General features: G+C 34.4%; 1 protein-coding gene across 2 annotated transcripts in view; it reads left to right on the forward strand.

Annotated features, from left to right (window-relative positions):
• RELN (reelin) overlaps positions 1 to 15652 on the forward strand; it is a 548072-nt gene that overhangs the window by 153445 nt on the left and 378975 nt on the right. For both annotated transcript variants that reach the window (XM_020984542.2, XM_020984544.2), the window contains exon 3: positions 11977 to 12112. In XM_020984542.2, coding sequence (XP_020840201.1) covers positions 11977 to 12112 — 136 coding nt within the window. The remainder of the gene's footprint in view (positions 1 to 11976; positions 12113 to 15652) is intronic.

A 15652-nucleotide genomic window follows, 5' to 3' on the forward strand; every position in this document is an offset into this window, starting at 1 on the left:
TGGATGGAACTAGAAAGAAGACAACAAATGAATGCAAAAAGAAGTAGATAGACATTTCTCTAGGTCTCTTCTCACTATTGATGACAGTGGAATAATCATCTATAGACTGTACCCTCAGTATCCAGTGTGCTATGTATGTGTGTTTGCTTAGATGACATTTAAGAAGGTGACATTGGGTTGAGCTGGACTTGGCCACCTAAATTCAAATCTTGAAACTTACACTATCTGTCACCTTAAGTAAATTACTTAACTTCTAGGGGCCTCAGTATTTTCATCTGTAAAAATAAAGGAATTGAACCTAGTTGACCCAGGCAGTCTCTTCCAACTAGAAGTCAAAGTACACATTGAAGAAATCTGTATTGGAAATAACACAGTTTCTCATCTCTGTAAAATCAAAAGGAGTGGTCTGTGTCTCTTCTGTCCTCTTTGTTTGGCTTTTCACTCTTGGATAGATTTTTCTCTGTGCTTCTACATCCTGTCAATGAGTCAGGGCAAACTTTTGGAACCTGTCTGGGAAACTAGGATGTGTATCTGGGATATAACCAAAGCAGGTCACAGGAGCAAGCAGGGAGCAAAGTCAATCCAACCACTGTTTTTAGAGGCAAATTAGATTCAGGAAGGACCATTGGGTGGGACTAGCATCTGATATCGGATGTCAAGAGAGTTGAAGACAAGCATAGGCAAGGGTCCAGGTACAGAGATAGAGGGCTCTGGTACACTTTCTCAGAGAAAATCAGGCAGAAGCAGTACAGTTCTCTAGGTAACTCCCAGGGAGAGAAATTGTTCTGACAAAGTCTAACATCTTCGATCTCTTATACTCAAAATCCCCAGGTCTAACTAAATGGTGAGAGAGAGAGAGAGAGAGAGAGAGAGAGAGAGAGAGAGAGAGAGAGAGAGAGAGAGAGAGAGAGAAGGAATAAACAGGCAGCAGTTTACAAATAGTATCTCATTTGGTCCTCATAATCCTGAGTGGTAGGTGCTATTATCCTGGGTTTTTTGTTTTTATTTTGTTTTTTATTTGTTTTTGTTTTTTACAATTGAGGAAGCTGAGGCTGAGAGGTTGATTGACTTGTCCAGGTTCACATGGGTAGTAAGTGTCCAAGGCCAGATTTGAATTTGGGCCTTCCTGACTCTAGGCTCTGCACTTTATACATTGCACAGTATAAGGTAGACACTATTATTAGAATTAATTTTGGGCTTTATGTAGGTCTTTTCCAGATAAGAAATGGAAGAGGTAGACATGAAAATAGGTCTCCAAACATTTTGTGCATTACTTCCATATTTGATTTTTCTGGAGAGAGTGGTGGTCATCCAGACCTTTGATTTCATTAACAAGAAGTCCAAATGAGGTTTGTCTGGCATTTTTGCCCCTTAATATTTTTAGATCTGAGGCCAATTATCCCCAAAACAGAGCCTAAGGGAACCAAGAGCAGCACAGGGAGGAAGAGGGAGAGGGAAATAGTTACTCATAGTCATGTTATTTTACTTGAGAGCTCTTCTTTTCATACCCATTATCACTAACACAGTACTTCAAGAGATAAGCTGAAATAGGGTTGTTTTCTATGATTACTTTTCAACATGTAAAAATGTGGCTGGTTTTGCTGCGATGTTTGAGTACACTAACCTTCCAGAGAAAACTAGTAATAGGCCAAATTCTTTGAGTAAACAGAAGCCATTCACTTAAGAATTCAATGAGAAGCTTAGAACAGAATAGAAAACACGCAACTCATTTCTCCTGGCCACTTAGAATATACCAATCCTATGTGGAATTTTCAGAATTTTTTAAAAGAATCTGGTAAAGGTTTTTAAATGCCCTTTTTAAGAGAGTAATAAAATGGATTTCAATAAAATGAGATGTCAACCCTTCCAGATGATTTAAATTTCTTGTACTAACATGTTTTTATATAGTAACTCAAGTTGCTTAGTATTACGTACCTTATTTCCTAGAATGTCCTTCTGAAGACTTGAAATAATACATAAAACTAAACAGACATTTTACTTTCAGATTTCATTTTATATGTCAACACCTCAATTTCCAAAGGCTAGACCCCTGAAATCCTAGTATACTTATATCTGTTTTAATGACTTCCTGCTTGTACGTGTTTTGGTTCCTGCATCCCATGAAAAATAACAAGTGAAGGAATGTTTCTACTGACCATAGAAAATCCTCTTCAGAATACATAAAACTGAGGAATCTGTATGTTGAAACTATTTTGCAGAGAATATATATCATATAAATGACTAATGCTTTACCTAGGTAGGTCATAGTGTGTGATAAAATTGCAATGTGTTTGTTGGAAGTGAGAAATTTGAGTTTTTCTTGTAGAACCTATGTTTCATTTTAGAGATGGGGTATTATGGCAATCCAAGTTATAGTTATGTGGTTTTTAAGGTGTGCATATTAAGAGCATCAAAAAGATATCCCAGAGGCAAATGGGGTTCATGCAAGGTTTAGTCACAAACTTAAAATAACTGAAGACTTGTCAAGGAAAATGATATCCCGGAAGACACAGAAATGTGTATCACTGTCTTAAAAGGGATCATGCAACCCTAGATCAATTAAAGACGTCATCCATCTAATCTTCTAGAAATTCAACCCTGGCAAAGAAAAACTCTGCCATAGCTACTTATTCTTTGTGTAACCACTAATGGGATTAAGGAGATAAGGAATGTTTATTTGCTACCCAACAAAATGTCAATTACTAAATTTCCAAATAGTTTTTCAAGGGAAAAATTGTCTTGAAAGCATTTTTTTTGAAACATGAAGTAGAAAGATAAAGATAAATTACAAGAATTTACTTTATTTTTAAATGGCCTTGGGAAAAAATTCAAATGTGAAAAAATCCAACACCTTTACAATGTGATAGTTGCAAATCTGACTAAAACAGAAATAGTTATCACATCTTGTGGAATCTGAGCATTCATCAAAGACATTCTGCTTACTTTCCCAGAGGTAATAAATTAGAAATATAGTTTAGGAGAACCATAGTACCTTACTTTGTATTTTCTCCCATGATATTTCAGCATGTGAAGTTTATTTGCTATATTCTTATTTGGCTAACTGGAGCTCTTAGAAAACATAAATTCAAATTTAAAGTTACAATCTACGTGATGCCTGAAAAGTGTTCATCTCTTCAGTTAATCTGGGAAATATATTGTACATGAACATTTGGTATTTACAATAATTGGCACTGAATTTCAGAATAATCACTTAACTAAAATGAAAAACATATTACAGATAGAACATTATGTATAGTTTGAAACTTTTGACTCTTCTTTCTCACTCAACTTCCATATCTAGTCACTTACTAAGTGTTATCTATTCTTCCTTCTCAATTACCGCATCTCTATTCCCGTTTTCCTCAGCCTAGTAGTAACATTCAAATACTCAACATGATCTATGATCTCATCAATGTAGATGTTCCTTCAGACAATACAGATTGTAACCTATCCATACCTGCTTATCCTGTCTCTCTCATCCATGTCCATTCATAAGTTCACCACAGGAGAACCTCAATGTTTTGGGAGCTTTTCTCATTTTCTGTTGACATCATTAGCTCATAGTGAAGATAATCAGAGCCCTAGCTCATCTTCTTGTTGATCATACATTTCTTTGATGACATCATTTACTCTGACTCTTCTTTTAATTTCTTTATTATTGTAAGCTTGTTTATAACTGCTATAAACCACTCCTTTTGCAATCTTTGATATATGTGTATTTTATGTATGTGCTTGCGCATATTTCACACACACACACACACACACACACACACACACACACACACACATGCATATATACTCACCTTCACTGGTGGCCTGAGGACACTAAGAGTCTATCTGTGACCACAGGATGACAAGAAGCCCTACTCACTGGTGCCAGTTGGATTCCTACCCCAGCCCAAACTTTTCAAAACCTATCCAGACTGAATTTCTATTTTTAAATAGTATTACCCTAGGCTGCCACATCTCTCTATTTGGCACATCAGTCAATTGTTGGATGACTAAAGAGCACTTTTTAAGGCTTTTTTGGTCCTTCTTTATGACAGCTAATTCAGATTTGTTCAGCTTGTATATGAAATTATTATTATCTATACTGATTTCCTTTCTTTTGATCAGATCCTAGTTTCATCATTAATAACTGGTTTTCTTATTTTTAGTCTTTCTTTTGGATTTGTACTGATTTTGGTCTTAGGTCTAAGTTGATCTGACTTCACAGATAGCTAATTGAATATCTCCCACATCACTAATGACTCATTTCTTGTTGCCAAAATAACTAAATTTCATTTTTGTGATGTTACTTGTTGCTTATTATGTCCAGCATCTTTTAATTCTTTTATTGAAGAAAGTATTTGTGATATATAGGTTTGAGAATTCTACATCATCTACAAGCCATTGGCCACTCTTATTCCTTATTCCTGAAGTATACATACATACATACACACATACACACACACACACACACATCTACGTATACACATGTCATATATATATATAAGTATACATATATATGTATATATACATATGTACATACTCAGAAACACACATACACACATACCCCATCCCTACCATTACCTTAAAGTGACTGAGTAACCCTTATAATATACTTTGATTTAATTTAGAGTTTCGTGTCATGTTCTTTGTGGAATTTCTCCACCCCTTTTATCTCTAGCCACAGATATATTTGGTTAAGCCATATTTTTTTCCGTAGTGGTCTTTTTTCAAGTAATTATCATCAGCTGTACATTTCAAGAAGAGAAAATATCCTTCCAAATGATGTTTTGAGGTTTCCTTTGTACAATATCCTTACCTTTACAAAAGCTTTCTGCCCACATGAATGGCTTCCTTTTTTCTACTTATGTTGATCCTATTTATCTTTCAAGGTCCAGCTTAAATACCATTTCCTCTATTAAGCCCAAATTGTCCATTTGAGTCCACCCTGATTTATCCTTTCCTCTGTTTTTTTTTTGCATTTATATCCAATATAAATGTGTCAGTCTTTAGTTTTTCTTTAATTCTTCCATATATATTAATTTTCTCAACCCTAGTAAAGTGTAAACTTAAAAGCAGAAACTATGTCATACTTCTTTTGTATTCTGCCACAGAGGTTACACAAAATCTTTGTTCAATAAATGCTTGTTGATTGATTTCTTGATTGTTAATAGTAAAACATTTAGTTTTCTAATGGCTGATGACCTGGTAGACTAGTATCCTTATTTTTTAAAAAAGCCTCAACTCATGAGAATAGTATAGTTTTCAAGAATATCTCGTTAATATAGGCAGAGTGGGGAATTTCTAAGAGAATATTGTAGTTAGTTATTTGGTTGTTTCTATGGATAGTGGTTTAAAGAATGGGACCCACACCAAATTTGGGGTTTGAGAATTTCAACTGTTACTGCTGGCTGCATGCTAATTCCCAGGATAAACTGGAAGTTTGGTACAATAGTGATGCAAAATACTTTTACCTTTGGTTCCCTGTACAACTGAATTCTAGACTACAAGCTGGATCACAGCAGGTATTTGTAATAGAAGTTCCCACTTGTCTGCTCCCAAAGAGTAATGGTGTCTAACTTATCTATGATACAATGTAAGCTAATAGAGGATGATCCATAAGAATTTTTTTTCTAAACATCCTGGCTAGACATTAACTCACTTTCTCAGAAGTGTTATGAAGAATGTGAGAACTGTTTGAACGTAACTCAGGTTGCCAATATTCTTTTTTTAAAAAACCAGCAATAGACTCATTCTGATGTTTCAATTTACTTCCCACAAAAAGTGGTTGGAATCTTGACTTTTCTTTTTGACCCAGGAGCTCCTCTTTGGTTAATATAATTTCTCTTACATTGAAACCATGATTTAGAACTGACTCATAGAGAAGTGACAACCACCGAGTCACCAGCTGCTGGTCCTCCTGCTACACCCTGGGTTTTCCTTGTGGGTGTCTCATCTACCCTAAGCCTGTGATTTCTGTGGCTTGACAAGTTATATCTCAGTATGTGCCTGAAAAGAACTTGGTTGAATTCACAGGGTCATTAGAGTGTATTAAAATATAGAGTTGTAGCATTTTAAAATTTGTCTTTATTTTTAAGGTAGTATTTTAAACTCCTGAACAATTTGTTAAAGTAGATTTTGTTGTTGTTGTTGTTGTTGTTAAAATAGCCTGCACATTATTGTTTTTCCTACTTTTTATAATGGATTTTTTTTCTTCTACGAGTCTAATATTTAGAGTTGCAAAGAACCTAGTCTGACCCTCTCATTTTGTACTTGAAGAAACTGAGGCCCAGAGAAATTAAGTGATTTATCTTTCACCTTGTAAAAAGCAAAATATTTTAACAATTGACATGAATAGTGCTTTTAGATTTGTAAGCACTTTCATATTCTTTCATATGAGGTTCTCATTTGCAACTCACAATAACCCTGAGAAATAGACACCGCAGTTATGTATTTTATCATCAGTTTGCACATGAAGAAACTGAAACTCAGAGAACTAAAGAATCTTGTCCTTGGTCACACAACTGATAAGGACTGGAGACAATATTTGAATTCAGGTTCTCCTGACTCCAAGTCTAGCATTCTGTTATGTCATGTTACATTTCTGCATTATTTCAAATACCAATAACTACATTTTAATCATGGTTCATGGAGCTCCACTATTTCCAATTGTAAAAAAAAAAACATGAGACGTAATAAATATACACATAAAATATTATTTAACATTTTTTCTATTTAAAATGACGATGCAGATACTAACTACTATTTCAATTTATAACCCTTTCAGTTTCTCTTCATGTGAAAAAAGCTCTAATATAATTTTTTCTTTATCTGAGTGTCCTATCAGGTTGCTATGGTGTTGAAATGAAATTTTATGTGTAAAACATTTTGGAAAGCATAGTGTGCTAGGTAAATGTCAATTATTCTTATTATTTTAATCAAAGCTTTTCCCAGATTTTTATGGCAATTTCTCTGTGCTGTTTTGACTTAATCTCTAATACTATCCAGGAACTATACCAAGTCTACTGTAATAAACTATATTTCCCTGTAGCTCAACTAGATATGATGTAGAAGACTCCACAAGTTCAAAAACTTATTTATCTGTAATTTAATACTGAATGCTGAGCAAGGCACTTTAAATTCCCTAGATTATATATTTGACAAATTTGAAGATATATTCATTTCTTTTAGGATATTGTTATTATTCACATAAAGTTGGACAAATAATATTGGATAATTTTCTTTATTTCTTCTTAATTTGTTGCAAATTCTCCATTTACATTTTTGATACTGGTAATAAAAATCTAATATGCTGGCACAAAGCAATATTTCAGTAACATTACATATCTGTTCCCTCAACATTCAAATAATTGTAATTCAAATAAACAATCTGTCCCTCCCAAGTGACTTACCCAAATTCAGACAGGTAGTAAGCATTAGATATAGATTTTGAACCAAAAGCTCCTAACTCTGGAATTGTTCTTCTCACTTGTACCATTTCTCCATTGTTCTTTCTCCTCCATCATCATGGCAGGTTTTGTAGGTTCCTTTCAGTTCTAAATGTATGAAACTTTGAATCTCTAATTAGCCCAGAGCAGTTACACTTGACCTCAAATACCCAAGAGCATTAAAGGAAAGGAGAAGTTATTTAAATGATAAATTTTTAAATAAAGTTTATGTGGAATGGGCAGTGTTATTTTAAAGAGGTCAATTCAGGGCTAGAGCTGTATGTTTACTGAATCCATTAATATTAGGAAACCTGTTCTTATATCCCAAGAGGCAGCTTGATATTGTGCAGTGAATAGTAACCAAGGATTCAGAAGATATGGGTTCTGATTTTTTTACTTGAATATTATTTCCCTTTTTTATTTTTAAATTAATTTATTTTTAGTTTTCAACATTCACTTCCATAAGTTTTTGAGGTTTAAATTTTCTCCACATCCCTCCCCTCTCCTCTCCCAAAGATGGCATGTGATCTGATATAGGCTCAACATATACATTCCAATTAAACCTATTTTCACATTAGTTGTGTTGTAAAGAAGAATTTGAATGAATAGGAGGAACCATGAGAAAGAAGAAACAAAAAAAAAAGAAAGAGAGTAAATAATATGCTTTGATCTGCATTCAGACTCCATAGTTCCTTTGCTGGATGTGGATAACATTTTCCATCATGAGTTTTCTGGAGTTGTCTTAGATCCTTGTATTGCTGAGAAGAGTTAAGTCTATCAAAGGCAGTCATCACACAATGTGGCTGTGCTACTGTGTACAATGTTCTTCTGGTTCTGCTCACATCACTCAGCATCAAGTCATATAAGTTCTTCCAGGTTTTTTTGAAGTCTGCCTGCTCATCATTTCTTTTGGCACAATAGTATGCCATTACATTCATATACCACAACTTGGTCAGCCATTCCCCAATTGATGGGCATCCCCTAAATTTCTAATTCCTGGCCACCACAAAAAGAGCTGCTATAAATATTTTTTTACGTGTAGGTCTTTTCCCATTTGTATGCTGTCTATGGGATACAGCCCTAAGAGTGCAATTGCTGGGTCAAAGGATATGCACATTTTTATAGCCGTTTGGGTGTAATTCCAAATTGCTCTCCATAATTGTTGGATCAGTTCACAACTCCACCAACAATGCATTAATGTTCCAATTTTCCCACATCTTCTTCAGCATTTATAATTTTCCTGTTTTGTCATGTTAGCCAATCTGATAGGTGTGATGTAGTACCTAAGAGTTGGGTTCTAATGTTGTTTCTTCCACTTACTACACATTCTACTTTAGCAGGATGTTGTACCTAATGATTTAATGAGAAAATAGAGGCTATCCATTGTTCTCCCCTTTCCAACTCTCCACCTACTACAGCATCTAACATAAGACCTTGTATGTAGCAGATGTTCAATAAATAGCTGTTGAATTGAATTTTCAAATTTAGTAAGCTTTGTGGCCCTATTCAAGTCACTTAACCTCTTATCAATTAAAGACATTTTTTTAAAAATGTGCTATTTTGTTTTCTGTTAAGAAGCACTTATCCTCTCCTCTTTCCTGCCTCCCAATGGGAAAACAAAAACAAAGACAAAACCCTTGTAATGAATATGGATAGCCAGGTAAAACAAGTTTTTACTTTGAATGTATCTAAAAATGTTTGTCTCCTTCTGCATCTTGAGTCCATTACCTCTCAGTTATATGGGCAACATGCTTCATCACTGAATCTGATATTTTTGTGATTGTCCATTGCATTAATCAGAGTTCTTAACTCTTTCAAAATTCTTAGTCTTTACAGTATTGTGAATATTGTATAAATTGTTCTCCTGATTCTACTCACTTCCCTCTACATCAGTTCATACAAGTCTTCTCCTTTCTTTGAAGCCATTCCTTTTTATCATTACTTACTCCTAAACAGTGTTCCATTATATTCATATACTACAATTTTTCCATACATTTCTGAACTGATGAACACTCCTGTAGTTTCCAGGTTTTTTTGCCACCACAAAAGAATTATTATAAATATTTTTGCACATATGAGGTCTTTTCCTCTTTCATCTCTTTGGGGTATAAGCCTAGTAATAATATCTGAGTCAAAAGGTGTACAGTTTTAGTGTTATTTTTAAATATGGTCCTATATTGCTTTCCAGTATGCCTGAACCGCTTCTTACTTTCACCAGCAGTACATTAATATGCCTGCTTTTTCAGAGTCCCTCTGATTTGTCATTTTCCCTTTTTTGTCAATTTTGTCAGTCTGATGGGTGTGAGATAGAACTTTGAAGTTACTTTAATTCCTATTTCTCTAATTTTTGGTGTTTCATTGTGTGTGTGTGTGTGTGTGTGTGTGTATAAATGTATATATGTATGTATATACATACACATATATTTCACTTTGCAATTGATAATTTGAATTTCTTCCCTTAAAAACTGACTTCATATTCCTTGACCATTTATCAGAGAATGACTTTCTTTTTAGAATTTGAATCAGTTCTTTATATATCTTGGAATGACCCCTTTATCGTGGAAACTTGCTACAAACATTTTTCCCAATTTACTTGCTTATTCCTCTAACTTCAGCTGATTTAATTTTGTTTATACCAAAACCTTTTTAGTTACATGGAATTAAAATTCTCAATTTTATATGTTATGATTCTTTTAATCCTTTGTTTGGTCATGAATTCTTCCCTTATCCAAAGGTACAAAAATTGGTTTCTTACATTATCCTCTAATTTATTTGTTATATGATCTTTCATATCTAAGTCGTGTATCCATTTGGAGTCTCTCTTGGAAGGGTTTGAGGTATTGGTAGAAACCTAATTTCTGCCATACTACTTTCTATTTTGCCCCAGAAGTTTTTCATGGAATGGTGAATGTTTACTTCCTTAGCTGTGGTCTTTGGATTTATTGAGCACTATGTACCAAAGAGCGTATAATCACTAAGCATTTACAAAGTGCTTACTCTGTAACCATGGACTATACTAAGAGCAAAGGATATAAATGAAAAACAAAAACAGTTATTGCCTTCAAGGAGCTTAAATGGGGATGTATAAATTAGAATATACGAATTATATACAGAGTAGATGTGAGGTAATTCTAGAGGAGATGGCCAGGGATTCTAAGAGTCAAAGGTGGGGAAAGAGAGAAGTCTAGACAAGAGGAATAGCCAGGTAAATGCACAGAGACATGAAATGGAGGGATCTGTACAAGGAACATCAGGTAAGCCAGTATGGCTGCATTATAGAGACCATAGTGGGGAGCAGAATATAAGAAGAATGGAAAGGTAGGAAAAGACCAGGTTGTGAAGAGCTTTAGATGTCAAACAAAGCATTTTATGTTTGATCCTGGAAGTAAGAAGGAGCCACTGGAGTTTATTGAGCATATTGGTAGAATGGTTAAACTCATGCCTTAGATTATTTTGGCAGCTGGATAGAAGGTGGATTGTAGCAAGCAGAACTGAAAAAGGGGTACCAGTTAGAAGGTTATTGTACTGTTCTAGGTGAGAGATGATGAAGACCTAAACTTGGATTTGAGTTTGGTCTCTATAGAGAAGGGGGTGTATGTATGGATGTAGAAAGAAACGATAAGATTTTGGCACATGTTTAGATTTTGGGGGTGAGCAAGAGATAGGAATCAAAAATGGCCCTGAAGCTTTGAACTTGACAGTAGTAGGAAAATTCAGAAGAGGAGACAATTTAGGGTGAAAGAAAATAAGGTTTATTTCATACATGTCAAGTTTAAGATGACTAAGGGACATTCAGTTCAACATATCTAGTGGACTAGTCAGTGATAGGGGACTGGAGCTTAGGAGGGAGAGTAAGGCTGGATAAATATACATGGGTATAATCTTTAAAGAAATAATTCAAACCATGGGAGCTGGTGACGGCAGCAAGTGAGAGAATATAGAGAGAAAAGAACGGAGGTTTCAGGGCAGAGCCTTTGGGAATATCCACAGTTATTGGTCTCTCAACCAAAATGAAATGAAGAAGTCAGATAGGTAAGAGGTGAAACAAGAGACAAAAGAGTCATGAAAAGACAGAAAGGAGCCTTAGTTTTATCATCTATAAAATAGGGTGTTAATATCTGCCTACTTCACATGCTTCCTGTGAAGATTAAATTCACAATTCTTTGTATGCCTAGCACAATGCCTAGCACATAGTAGGCTCTTAATAAATGATTATAGTGATTGATCAAGTGAAATAAAATATATGAAAAAACTTTGAAAACTATAAAGCCCTATACAAATGCAAGATTTTCTTTTAAATGCCAAAAATATGCCTTTTCCACATTCAAGTCACAGTTTAGGAAAGATTTTTTTAAATAATGGAGTTCTTTATGATTATAGACAGTGGTGCTTTTATAAGAAGTGTTGCCTTTGTGTGACTAATGGAGAAACCAAAGTCACTTTCAGGTGATGAAAGAAAAAATATCATGAATATGTTGTTTAAAATTATGACAAATATTTTGTTATGTTAATATTATGATGTCCTTTTCTTCCCCTTTAGGAATTATGTCGGATCACCAGTTTGGAAACCAGTTTATGTGCAGTGTAGTAGCCTCACACGTGAGTCATCTACCAACAACCAATCTCAGTTTCGTTTGGATTGCTCCACCTGCCGGCACGGGCTGTGTCAACTTCATGTGAGTCCTGAGATCTATTATTATAGGTGGTGGGAGGTGGTCTATCCTTGTCAATATGCCAGTTACTTTCCTTTCCACTTTGATGAAACAAAGTTTAACATCACATCTTCTCATAGCTTTGTGTCATATAAATTGCTTAGGATCACACATGATTGATTCCTTACTGTCTCATTATAAGTTTCTGAATATACCCTTTTGACAGGAAATCTCCCTTCTTTAGGTAGGATTAAAATTTCAAATATAACGATAGAGTTAACATCCAAACAGATTTACTAAGCATGCTCAAGTCGTTGGGACACTAGAACCATATGTCAACTTAAAATGGTAGAAAGTCAAGGCAAATTATCCTTTGAGTAATATATAACATGACCTCTACTTCCATTTATTTTCCAATCATATATATTCATACATAAATATATATGTAATACATAAATGTGTTTATATATGTATACATACATATGCATACACATGCATTTACATGTGTGTGTGTGTGTGTGTGTGTGTGTGTATGAGTGCATGTTATGGTAATTGCTCCAAAATAGCATTCAGTGAAAAACAATAACAAAAAAATTTTAAAAATGAGTGTATCTATAATGTCATAATTATTTATTTCCTATTAATTTAGGAAAGTATTTCTTACACTCAAGGGTAGGGAATATTTTGTTGTTGTTGTTATTTTTCAATTGTATTAAATGTTAGCCAGGCTTAAATGGAGGCACAGGTAATATAGAAGAAAGTACCCTATGCCTGATAATAGGAAGATCTGAATTACAGAATCATGGCATTTCAGAGTTGAAAGGGGCTTGAGAAGTCATCTAACGCAACCCTTATTTAATGCATGAATCCAGTCAACAGCACCTTAATGACCTCCTAGAGTTCACATGATGACTTCCAATTGTATGGAACTGTCTAATAGGGTAGCATATCAGATCTGATTATTTTCCTTTTATTAAGCCAAAATCTACCTTCTTATAATTTATACCCATTGGTCCTATCTCTGCCTTCTGGGGACAATCAGAAATAACCTAGTCCTTTTTCCTCGTGCCAGACTTTCAAATTTATATACACTAATGCTGTTTCCCTCCCCTAAGTCTTTTGTACTACAGATTAAAAAATTTCCAGGGTTTTTTTTTAAAGGGGATCCTTTTATAGAATGGTTTCAGACTGCAAGTTCCTCCTTGCCCTTTTATTCTTTCAGTTAAACCATTCCCGTCATTATAGAAGCAATATAGTGCAGCAGAAAGAGTACTGAGCCTGGAGTCAGGAGATAGTTGAATTTGAATGCTCTCAGACATTTCCTAGCTGTGGAACCATAAACAAGTGACTTAAATAACTCAAACTTTTATTTCCTTATCTGTAAAATGGGGATAGCAGTTGCCTTATAGGATTTCAAGAAGATTAAATTTTAAAAATGTTTGCAGAATTCTTTCAAAAATGGTCAAGTGCTTTGTAAATATTGATTACTATTCCAGACAGTCACCATTGACTTCCCTTTTCTAACAGGCTAAATGATCAGTGGTGCCACATCAAAAAAGAGGCTTAGTGCATGTTTCTTAAAGACTAATTTGCATTGGTCCAAGAATTCTCCATCCCTGAAATGTATGAGTATTGCTCAAGCTTGTAAAAGCTTGCCTTATTCAGGATGCTTTGTATTTCTGTATACATTATTCTCATAAAAATTTCTATAGATAAGAAAATATGTGTTTATGTCAATAATTGTTGCTTTTCTTTATTACCTTTTTTTTTTTTAATAAACAGAGTGTGAGTCTTTTGGCACGACTGAGGTATCTTAGGCATCATCAAGTATTTTGTAAAGTGATCCTTTGATTCTTTTAAAGTTGTGTTGCTCCCCTAAGATGAATCTCCTCTATGTACACTTTGTTTAATCCAGCTGTTTTTCTCATCTTCATTTGTCTCTTCTCATCTTCATTCTCTATATGTTATTTCTCTTTTATAATCACATCAAGGACTATGACATTGGTTCAAGAGTGTTAGCTTCATTCTTTTTGGTAACAGAAAAAATTATTATAAAAATTGTTGCAAATCTTTTCCATCTTTTATCTGTTTGTCATCCTCTTTCCAACCCATTTTAAAATACTCTCAGCATGAAATCACTGAATTCCAAAATATATATTGATTTAATTTATGTGTTCTTCAACTTCTACCAAAGGTACATATGCTGCAATAATTTTCATGGTAGTTTTTTAAATGGTGTTTTTTTGTTTTCAGATCACATTTATTTATTAATGTATCTCTTCCTATTCCCTACTCAGCATGATCCCTTATAACTAAGATCAAAAATTTTTTAAAAGTTCAGCATAATCAACCAACACATTAACTGCTTCTGACAGTACATACTTCATTCTGCTCTTAACAGTGTCTTACCTCTCCTATGAAGGGAGAGAATCATATTTTCTCATCTCTTCTTTGACCCCAAGCCTTTGTAATTGTTACATTGTGTTCAATTTTGATTTATATTCTTTCTATTCATACTGTTGTAATAATTATATGTATGTATATATACATGTGTATACACACATGTACATACATATAGTTTTCCTTGATCTGTCTCCTTCACTTTCTATTAATTTATATGTCTTCCCATATTCTCTAAATTCTTCATAGTTTTCTTATGGTACTATGGTATCTTATGGCTTTGGTATTATAAACAAATAATGTATTATGTTCCTAAGCTGGTTTGTTTGACCATTCACTTATCAATGAGCAAACAAATCTACTTTGTTCCTAGCTCTTTGCTATCATGGTATTCTTTTTGCAAATACTTAACATGAGCATTGCAAATGAGATGAAGCAATATGCCATGAAATGATGTGACTTACTGCTTTTAGATGAATGGTGAAACCGACCCTGCCAAACCTTTTATTTGCCTCCCTGAGGAAAACATGAGAAGTAGCCTCCACTTAACTGCAACTTCCTTCTGTCTGCTTGGTTTGTTTATAATAAGAATGTCAGGATTCATATCCTTCATTCCACCAATAATCTGTACACTCTGGTTCTTGGATAAGAATCTCACATTAGTACTAATAGATAACCAGTGTTTTATAGATGACTTAGAAATTGTGTGATTCTCAGCATACTCTGCCCCATTTTTGTCACTCTACTACCATTACAATAAAAGCAAAAAGTGTTGGTTTTTCATGAGTTTCTCTGGCCAGAAAATTCATCATCAGGTGGTCAGAGGTAATGTGTCTTTATGTACTAAGTTTGGTTGGTTCTCAGAAAGCAGACTCCAATCTTTTGCTTCATACTCAAAACTTTTCCAGTATAACCTGAGCTTCCTAAAATGAATTCGAGACAGGGAAATTAATGAGGAGCCATTGCAGGACAGAGACAAAAAAATGGAAAGAAGGATGAACAAAATAGGGAGTCACAATGTAGAAGAGCAGCCTTGACCTGTTCTTTCACAGGTTCTGTGAATTATGTGAAGATAGGTGCCCGGGAGCAAGAGAACTCTAATTTAGACAGCACAATAAATCAAGATGACTTTGTAAGACCCTGAGGAGGCAAAAGATCAGAGAC

The sequence above is a fragment of the Phascolarctos cinereus genome, unplaced genomic scaffold (genome assembly GCF_003287225.1).
Source record: "Phascolarctos cinereus isolate Bilbo 61053 unplaced genomic scaffold, phaCin_HiC Scaffold_1;HRSCAF=81, whole genome shotgun sequence".
Taxonomy (NCBI): domain Eukaryota; kingdom Metazoa; phylum Chordata; class Mammalia; order Diprotodontia; family Phascolarctidae; genus Phascolarctos; species Phascolarctos cinereus.